Source organism: Aedes aegypti, chromosome 2 (assembly GCF_002204515.2).
Source record: "Aedes aegypti strain LVP_AGWG chromosome 2, AaegL5.0 Primary Assembly, whole genome shotgun sequence".
In the NCBI taxonomy this organism is placed as follows: Eukaryota; Metazoa; Arthropoda; class Insecta; order Diptera; family Culicidae; genus Aedes; species Aedes aegypti.
The window spans coordinates 108,714,132-108,725,152 of NC_035108.1; the positions used below are offsets into that span (position 1 = coordinate 108,714,132).

An 11,021-nucleotide genomic window follows, 5' to 3' on the forward strand; every position below is an offset into this window, starting at 1 on the left:
TCCAGCGATTCAGACACCTCTTTGGAATGTCGCTTTAGAACTCCTCTACTTATTTCTTCATAACTTTTCAGAGGGGTTTAAAACATCAAGGGATATTTTAGGAATTATTTTTGGAATTTCTACAAAGATTCTTCAGTTGATTTGATTGTTTCACAGATACCTGGGTTAAATCATCTGCCAGAATTTCCTTACAAATCTCTCTGAACTTGCTGTAAAAAATTGAATTTGAATCGTATGAAGTAGTAGTAATTTCTAAAAAAAAACACTAGATATGGACACTATGGAGAAAACGCATAATTAAACATGCTATCCTGAGCAATGCTTGGTAGAAATTATTGAAACAATACCCCAAAACATTTTAAGAGAACCTGGAGTTCCAGGTAATAAACGAGTACTTCAAGATATTTTTCTGAGATGTTCCTAAGTTCCTTTAAGCATTCCTTCAAAAGTTTCTTCAGAGATTATTTTTCTAGAAATTCCTCGGAAAGTTTTTCGAAGAAACAGTCTACGAATTGCTCATAAAACAAAAATCATACCGAAACCCTCAGATATTTCTTTAAGGAATCCTCTATAAAATCCTCAAGGTTTTTCTTATAAAATACATTATTATGTTTCTTTTGAACTTTTATTGTATTATAAGAATCCATAGAGAACCCTATTATAAAATATCTCAAAAACTTTACCAGGGATTGTTAAATTTATTTCCACAGAATTGAGCAGGGAGTACTACCTTGTTAGGTGACATTGTGCCTAGGGGTGACTTTGGCCGCTTTTTTATGCATCTCATAGGTAATATGAACGTCATAAAACTAATTTATGGTCTAGTCTAGTGATTATTCATAACGTTTGCCACAGTGTTTCCATAATTCTGCCATTAGTTTGCTGTAAATTAGTGGCTCAAAGTCACCCTTATGCAGTGTTGTAAGCAATCACGGTAGTCGACACGTTTTCGCTGATATTCAGCAGTGCTTCGCTCAACCCTCTGTCTGTGTGGGGGGTAAAATTGACCCCAAATTCAAATCGTAATAACTTCATTGAATTTCAATCGGTTTTCGATTTATCAGCTGCTTTGAAAAGAATATCTAATTCAGTTTTACTTGAAAATGAAAAAAAAAAAAAACAAAAGAAGGAGGGCGGTCTAAGCAGGGAGGGGTTATATTGAAAAAAGAAAAAAATAACGTAATATTTGGAAACTTTGGACGCCTATACTGCCCATACTCGCAAAACAGTCCCATTTGAATTTTCATCACTTTTGAGTTTTCGTCATGAATCATGTTTATTATTAGTATACTTCATGGTACCACACTTAAAGTTGTATCTTTGTATGGACAAAATGTGAAAAAAATACCAAATCATGTGCGTCCCATATTGAAAGTACTCGCATAAGAGTCCCACCAGAAGATTACAACGAAATTCAAGCAAACCTATTCCTGTTATGATTTATTAATCTTGCATCGTAGTTTTCATCCCATAAGCAAAAGAAATACTACACATTACAATGTTTTAAACCATTTTTATTTTATAAAAAAAATATGTTCTGCTTGACATAACTTGATTTTTTTTTCACAATGCTTCTGGTGAGATAAGTGGTAGAAACATGTCTAATCCTTATAAGACTCTAAATTAAAAATAATGTAAACAGCTTCCCTTCAAGTCAAACCTATAACTGTTATAACATTCGACTTCTGGCCAATTTTAAATTAAATCTTCGGTAGATTTAGCTTCCAACAACATGGAGAGGGAGGCTTTTGGGCCAACATGGGAAAAGGCACATCTCCACTGGTATGTTAAAATGCTGAGAAATAAGAAGGTCCAATAAGAAGGCAGCATTATGGATATTGAAGAAATGTCCAACAGCTTTGCCGAAACTAACCACAACTTACCCGCCTGAGTAGGTACATGTGTTTCAGATCCAACACAAACGTGCTGTAGTTGAATCCAAAGTACTTTAACTGTTGGCCGGCCGCAACGCTTCCATCGAACCCAGGAATGTCCTCAGGGCTGTCACTATCACCACCGTATTGTTTTATATTTTATAAGTAGTATTTCATTGTATAATATTGCAATTAAAAGATGAAAGCACTAATAGGAGAAGGAAAAGTGCTTTGGAATGTATAGAAAACTTTGCAACTAATGTGTCAAGGTGCGCGATAACAAAGTAAGCGAGCCCCAAGTAATGGGACTGGTATGCGAGTATATTTGAATGTGATGAGAAAAGTACTCGGATAACGAGTCCCACCTGCAAGTATCTTTAATTTGTACACAAAAAACAATCGCATTAACAATATTTCAGTAGTTGATCATTTTCTTAAACTCTTGTGATGATGTGTTGAGTAGTGCCACTAAAATTTTCTGCTGCCTGCAGCGGCGTTGCGAAATCTTTAGCAATAATGTTCAGTTGCGTTTTTCTCGACATGTTGATTTTCCTAATGGGACTGTATTGCGAGTATGGGCAGTATATATCAGAAACAGTTTTACATAAAACTACATTTTCTTCGGTTAAGATTTGCAACAGGGATAGAACCACTGTGTTGTACATTGATTAGTTAGGAATCCCACCGCATGATGGAGCTATCACAGAAAACAATATTTTCTGATCACCGTAATTTTATAATTTATAATTTTATAATTTGAGAAAAAATCATGTGCGATACAGAAACAAAAAAGTTACAGTCCTTTAAAGTTCTCTGGGGTCATATTGATCCCAAAAAAACAGTTAAACATTCACAGCATGAGCGATAAAACGAATGTCGGAAAAGAAATGTCAATTGAATTCCTCTGACCACGATAGCTTCTCTAGGACACGTAATGACTGCTAACCATGGCAACGAAACGAAAGTCGCACAAAGTGTCGAATTTTTATAGCATTATTCTTATGGTTCAATGTTACCCCGCACGACGGCACCTAAACAATTATATAACAGGATTTTTCTGAGATTTTTTTTTCGAAAATGCTGTAGTGGTATATAAGTTTTTGTCCATCGAGTCTTTCAAAGATTATCTCAAACATGCTTCGGGAATTCCTCTAATCCTTAAAGGTTTTTTTTTTGAAGACGCAATCCTTGAAGAATTACCGAGAGATCTATTTGCTCACGAGGCCCTTTGAAAGGGTTTGTGGGGTTCCTTGAGGTATTTTGGATAAATTCCTAGAAGAATATCCAGAGAAAATTATGTTGAAATTTCTTATTGATTATTCATAATTGAAGGCTTTTAATCATTGAAAAAAAAAAACACTATGAAATAATTTTTGATTGAATTCTTAGATGAAAGAAGTTACAGTCGCCACATCTCGATATCGAAGGGACCATCAAGATAGGGAGAGATCGAGACATAGAACATTTTTTAATAGAATACTAGATTGAAAATCATTCCGTTACCAGGAAAATAAAAAACAAACAGACGTCATTTTGTCTTCACTAATTGTTTTGAGTCCCTGAAATCCAGTGTAGTTACCTTTGATAACGGGCATATCGACATACGGAGGGATAATCGGGAACGAAAATCACATCGAGATAGAGAGTTATTGAGATAAGGAGGATATCGAGATATGGAGAGTGAAAATATACGCAGAACGAAGGGACCGAAGCAATCATCGACATAGGGAGAGATATCGAGATGTAGAACATCGATATGTGTGAGAGTTGTATTAAGGGCATTTTTGACAAATATATGCAGCTATTCTTGGTGTAATAACTAGACAGATTAATTAGTAGCATCAAATTATATTGAGTAAATAAATCAATCAATATCAAAAGATCAATTCCACTCTGTAGTTTTGCAATCTACAGTTTCACATCGATGTATAAATTTCAAAGTTCAGACACAACTGAAGACTGGACTCCGTCTATCTAGACTCAAGTAACCATGCTGCTCAAGCTGCAATTCAACTATGCATACATACGTTGCACATTGGGGAAATCCGAACCCAAAGGTGGAAAAAATTGATAACTTCCACAAAAGATGGATAAAAAATAAGTTTTATAGCTCATTCGAAAGGAAATTTTATTGGTGATGGATTCATGAATGTGGGGCCACTCTGGGATAAGCTATGGTGCCCGTTTTGCCCCGATTCCTTGAAAATTTTAGATTTTCATGTTGTTTTGAGTAAAACTGTTTTATTGTGGAGATTATTTCCCATGAAATCCATCATTTCTAGTCCATTCAACAATGTTTCACAGAGAACGTTATAAAAAGATGGAAATTTAGGGGATTATGGGACCAAATGTACAATGAAATATTTTTGCAGAGGAATTTTTGTTTTAAATTTTTTCAACATGTTTTATATTGGAATAAATTTTAAAATAGTCTAATAATCATAAATATAGCTCGCAGAAATAAGTTGTATTGAAATTTTTAGAATATGTATGATCATTATTTATGCTCTATGCAAAATATTTTGAATAATTTACCTTCTTATATCACAAATTCCAAACATTTCCAAACGATGTGCGATAGTTTGGGTAAACGATATTGATCTAAATGATCGATTGCCGTTAGCCTCATTGATAGGAGATAGTGGGAGCATATAGTTTTTTGGCTATGTTTGCCCCAATTCCCCTAAAAACGATTTCTTTCATAATTAATTGAACAGATATCTCCGAATCAAATTTATTATGTACTAAATTGTTTATTCAGTAGTTGATACAGTATTTAAATCCTAAAACAAAGGAGATTAAGGGGATCTTTTACACATAAATAAATAAAAAAAAAACAAATAAAAACACTCAAAAATTGATCCATTAAGTAACCATCTGCAGTTTTTTTTCTGATTGAAACAAATCACTCAGAATTAAATTAGTTACACAATCATACCTGACGAAATTTCATGAGAATAAAATTGCATTTTGAAGAAATTTTATGAGAATAAAATTGCGTGGAAGTGCCCAAGTAGCTCTGCCTGCACCCTACTACTGAAAAAGTGATCATAAACAAACAAAGTCTTCCATATATTTCAATAAGTCACATTTTGATTGAAGATGTAGTAGTTAATAATGCTTAATTCAAAATAAATTGACGCTTATATTGAGCTGTTCGGTAATCCAATCCGCATGGTTATTAAATTAAATAACTTAATTAATCATGGGTGAAATTATGAAAAAAAAATCCACGTGCTCGGCTGGGATTTGAACCCAGGACTCTTGTATGCTAGACGAGCGCTTTACCAACTAAGCTACCGAGCCCGTAAAACGCTCGTCTAGCATACAAGAGTCCTGGGTTTAAATCCCAGTCGAGCTCGTGGATTTTTTTCATATTTTCACCCATAATTTGTACATCTTTACCACGCGTAATGAGTTAATTAATTTAAATTTCTTCATGTTATGCATTTTAGAAGGCTCTTGAACATGCTTGAAATTCAGTCAAACAGATGTAACCATAATTACTGTTTACAATATATACAAAGTATGGTTCACCATGAGGAACATTGATGTCAACCAACAAGCAATCTGTTAACAGCAAATGTAGAGGAAACATAACAAACATAGTTACTATAAATTATACTAATGAAATGAATGATCGATTTTGGAAAAATCTAGAATTGAGCATTATTAACAACTGCATTATCACTTTTATGATAACTTTTTTGTAGTGTTTGATGGCAATTGGAATATTAAATACCAAATATCCATAAAAAGACAAAATTATTTCCCGAATAATTTCTTGTAAAATGCAATTTGACTCTCACGAAATTGCTACAGTAATGATTGAATAACTTACCTGATCCTGAGTAATTTGTTGCAATCGAAAAAAACGGCTGATGATTTCTTGAGAGATTCGTTTTTGATTTTTTTTATTTGGTTATTTTTTTTTTTGTTTATGTGTAAAAGATCCCCAAGATCTCCTATGTTTTATGATTTAAATATTGTATAAGATACAGAATAAACAATTCAGTACACAATAAATTTGATTTGGGAAAAAAGTTGAATTCATTACGAAAGAAATCGTGTTTAGGGGAATTGGGGCAAAAATAGCCTAAAAAACTATATGTTCCCACTATCTCCTATCAATGAGGCTAACGGCAATCGATCATTTAGATCAATATCGTTTACCCAAACTATCGCACTTCGTTTGGAAATGATTGGAATTTGTGATATAAGAAGGTAAATTATTCAAAATATTTTGCATAGAGCATAAATAATGATCATACATATTCTAAAAATTTTAATACAACTTATTTCTGCAAGCTACATTCATGATTATTAGACTATTTTAAAATTTATTTCAATATAAAAACACGTTGAAAAAATTTAAAACAAAAATTCCTCTTCAAAAATATTTCATTGTTCATTTGGCCCCATAATCCCCTAAATTTCCATCTTTTTATAACGTTCTCTGTGAAACATTGTTGAATGGACTAGAAATGATGGATTTCACTGCTCAATCCTCTATATCGATTCACACCGACAGACTTGTTGAAAGCTTTCTGGAAATGTCTTTACAACGCTTCTTTTGTCAATGTGACTATTGTCAGCAGGCTCATTCTAGTCGGCAAAAAATGTTCACAAAGTCTGCAAGTAAGAAAAAATTTATACTAACACATATATTGAGCTTTTCGGTAATGCAATCCGCATGGTTATTAAATTAATTAACTCATTACGCGTGGTAAAGATGGATAAATTATGGGTGAAATGATGAAAAAAAAATTCACGTGCTCGGCTGGATAATCGCACTCGCTCTGCGCGCGTGTGTAGTATAAATGAAATGGATGGATGTGGGTTATGAAAAGGGTCCACGTGATCTGTGGGGATTCGAATTCGAAACTTGGATAACCAAGTGGCTCGGTAGCTTAGTTGGTAAAGCGCTCGTTTAGCATACAAGAATCCTGGGTTCAAATCCCAGCCGAGCACGTGGATTTTTTCATAATTTCATCCATAATTTATTTATCTTTACCACGCGTAATGAGTTAATTAATTTAAAGAAAAAAATGATTTCTAAATCAATTTGTTTGCCACAGTATCATTGAACTTAGAAATTCATGCAAAAACTTTTCATAGGGTCGATGTACCAATAGCCGCATAGCTAAGGACAAAAATTCGTATAAAATCGAATAATAACGCTAGTGTCATTATTTTTACATCATCTGAAAGCTTTTTATCTTGGTTTTGCGGGAAAAATATGCAAACTCTACGAAAACTCAAATATTTGTATTTAGAACAGTATTCTACTACTAGTCCTTTGTACTAGATTTGTATTCTAACAGAATTCTTAGCGGATTTCTTGAAAATTCTCAAAGAATTCAGAGATTCTTATGTTATTTAGTGAAAGTTTCCTAAAATCTCGATCAAAATTACCATTAAACCCTATGAATGATTCTCACACAATGCTGATGGGCAATCCAACAAACATTTTAGTAGAATAAGAGTTGAACAAATTATTCTGAAACATATATTTCAGCCTAATAAACTATTGTTCAGCTACTAATGTTACTTGAAAAATTGCTCTTAAATAATTACCTCTTCTTAAACATTGTTTCTAACATTTGGTCGTTAGAAACATTGTTTCTAACATTTGTTATTTAAGGTATAACTTAATGTTAAGAAGAGATTCAGCGAAATATCCGATCTCTCAACAGACTAATAACAATTCATTACACTAGGTAATTCATTTTTTCACTTTAATTCAAATAAAATTCCTAATTTTCCTATCGCTTTTATTATTTTTTTTCAGAACCAACCATCTTCACCAGCACCTTCGCCGTATTTGTGTCGCCAAAGAAATCCGAGAACTGGAGATGATGTCGAATCAGGTAAGCAACTGAACCATATCTATCTAATAAAAAGGACGATCCATCTGATAACCACCCTTCTCCGCATCCTCGCAGGTTCCTTATTGGACCAAGCCAATCAGACATCCGGCTCGGTAGACGTGGACGGAAACGGCATGCCAAAGCTGACAGTCTGACAGGCGACGACCGAAGATCTTCTGCACTCAACTCGTACTTTTCCTCGTTCAGCTTCGCCTTCCGTGTCCTACCGTTGTCCCAACCCGTCGTACTCTGGACCACCGTACCAGAATAATCAACATCAACGTCCCGGGTCATCGTCGTCGTTGTCCTTTGTGAAGAGCAGTAGTTCTTTGTGCAAACAACCACTTTCCCCACTTGCAGGCTGTGATGGTCGACGTAAAATATTTAACCTAAGCTCTAGTAGTAACCTTAATGCCGATGACGGGCCTGTTTTTAGTGGTGGCCATTCCGTCGTCAGTAGTGCTAATTTTAGTGGTATCAGTAAGTTGAATCGAGCGCCAAACAAGTCCGCCAACATGCTGCTGGGAGGAACATCGTCGCTGACCTCGTCCCTGGCCTCGATCTGTTCACTGTCCGGAACAACCGGCGGCAGTGGACGCCAGGACAGATTAGGGGGACAAAGTGGACAATGTTCTATGAGTGGAACCGGTGGCGGCGTTGACGGTAATTTGTCCAAAGGACGGCATTTCAGCTTACCGGTGGCCTCCAGTAGTTTGCTGGATAGTTACGTAAATGGTTCCGATTCGCCCCTGCGGAATCTTTATTGTCAGTGTAAGCATCATGCCGCGAAGTGAGAGAATCACCTTTACACGCTACTGGTAGGATTAATTAGTATTTTTTGTCTGACATAGGAACAACAAATTTGAACAATAGACTCGAGTGTGAGTAGGTTGAGTTCGTACAAGGGAGACTTTTTGTGAGTTTTCGATTAGGTTCTTATGTTGTATTTTCGACTCTTGAGAACAAACAAATAGATCTAGTTTGTTGGTAGATAACAAAGAAGATTTTTATATGATAAATAAACAAAGTATTTTATGTCCTAGTACAATTGATACTAAAATTCTAAGAGAATACGTTGACGTGCAATCGTTTAGAATGGTTTGTTCTGTGTTGCTATGAGATATCACATCCAAGAGATTTTTAACGATTTTACGGCCTCTTACGGGAAGTATGTATTGTATATACCTGTGTGAAACTATCCTGATTTAGCAGGACAGATCCTGATTTTGGTATTCTTTTAAGATGTTCTGATTTATTTTTCATATTTTTAGTTTTGTCCTGGTTTTCCTTGCTTGGCGAATACCTTGGAATAGATGTTTCGAATAATAAAAAGCTCATTACGATAAACATAAGAGTTGGGATCCAGGTTTTAAATAAGTTTCAGTAATAACTGCTATATCTATGTTATCAGCTGTTAGAAAATTAAAAAGCTTATCGTCTTCACCATTCAAAGTACGAGCATTCCAATTCAGAAAATTTAAAACATTATTTGGTTCTATTAGAGAAACGTAGTGCAATAACAATTTCATTAGTAATTTTTACACCAACTTGGACTGATTCAGATATAGTGATGGGTTAGAACGTTGAATCAATCATTTGATTCAATTCGCGACTACGAAGCAAAAAGAGATTCCACAAAGCACTCGCATTAACGGAAACCCTCGTAAGGCAGCGTCCATGTATTACGTAACGCTAAAATTAAAATTTTTAGACTTCCTCCCTCCCCCTCCGTTATGCTTTTTGTATGAAAAATTTGAAAAATTTGTATGAGTCGTAACGCTTGAGCCTACATTTCCCCGTCCCCCTAGAGCGTTACGTAATTTGTGGGTGCCGCCTAAGGAACTGTCATCGTGTGCGTGAAAAAAAGCAAAATATATCTCTCTCCGTGTTTTTTTTCGCAGAAACCGAAGAAAACATCAGCAGCTTCGTAGTCGCGAATTGTTCAGTAAGACACTCAAAATCAGAAGGAGGCACTACTAAAACGAGTTACATTTTCTGTTGGTATTTTCCGTTGATGAAAAAATGAAATAGAAGTTACCTGGGGAGACATGAGCAGGGTAATTTTCATTTGGTTTGAAAAAAAAGTCGTATGACGAGTATGCTAGTCTACGTGTGTTCAAATGTCACTAAGCTCTATGACTTGCTCTGAAGGCATGACCTGCTCAGTGTGATGCTAAACTACACGCAAACAAATTTTGTTGTACAGTTAACTCTCCCTTACTCGATATTCCGTATCTCGATATCGAGTTAGAGAACCATAGTAAAATTTGGTTTTCATGGCTAACTCGATGGTCCCTTCAATATCGAGTAAGGGAGAGATGACTGTATAATCTACCGAATCTATGGTAGAATTAAGAACTGCATCAACGATTATCAACCGACTACAAAAATCTGTTAAGTTTACTATAATCTGGCGAAAATCACTGAGCAGTGCAGTAAATTTGACTTTGTCCATACACTGAGAACAGCGTTGCGGTTGAAAATACTATATCAGAGGGTTAAATTAAATACACAACGCCACTTGATTTGTGCAGACTAAATTCGCATTTATTTATTTAGAATATTTTGTGCATTCAATTTTACCATGGCACCATTTGTATAGTAAAAATTACTATATAATGGTTAAAAACTTGCAGCAGAGCAGAATCAAACCGAGGATCTGGCGATTGTCAAGCGCGAATGCTAGCCGCTCGGCTATCGACGCGGTTGGATTGAGAGGGAACAAAACGCAAATAAAAAGCGTTCATGATAGCTCAATCGTGGTTGGAATAGTAAATTTAAAAACACAGTCATGGTTCTCATTACTGCAACGCTTGTTTCAGTGTAGTAGCATCCACTTCAAAACATTGCAGTTCTTAATTTTACCATGGATTCAGTAGTTCCTACAATAAAATTCATTTCAGTGATGTATTGAATTTCCTCAATTACATACAAACTTATGTATAGGGTGTTTTATGTATTTTGGACTAAGCGTTACGCGTATATAATATGGCCACCTCCATTTTGAATTTGCCGTAAATGGCCAAATTATATACGCGTATCGGTCTGTTCAAATTACTTTGATCACCCTATTTGTTGCTTATTTCAATTGCCAACTAGAGGAATTTACGCATTATCGGCAGTCCAAGCCGATGCCACGCTTCTTTTGTAATTTTCTGCGCAGCTCGATCCTGTATCGATTCACACCGACAGGCTTGTTAAACGCTTTTTGCAAAAGTTTTTACAACGCTTCGAACATCTCATGTCAGTGTGACTATTGTCGGCAGCCTGGTGTTCA

At 35.2% G+C, this 11,021-nt stretch overlaps 1 protein-coding gene across 4 annotated transcripts in view; it reads left to right on the forward strand.

Annotated features, from left to right (window-relative positions):
• The window catches only part of LOC5565621 (zinc transporter 1), a 104,186-nt gene extending 95,349 nt beyond the window's left edge, over positions 1-8,837 (forward strand). For all 4 annotated transcript variants that reach the window (XM_021841906.1, XM_021841907.1, XM_021841908.1 and 1 more), the window contains 2 exons: positions 7,666-7,744; positions 7,820-8,837. In XM_021841906.1, the coding sequence (XP_021697598.1) occupies positions 7,666-7,744; positions 7,820-7,899 (159 nt within the window). In that variant the 3' untranslated portion in view covers positions 7,900-8,837. The remainder of the gene's footprint in view (positions 1-7,665; positions 7,745-7,819) is intronic.
• Positions 8,838-11,021: the final 2,184 nt, after the last annotated feature.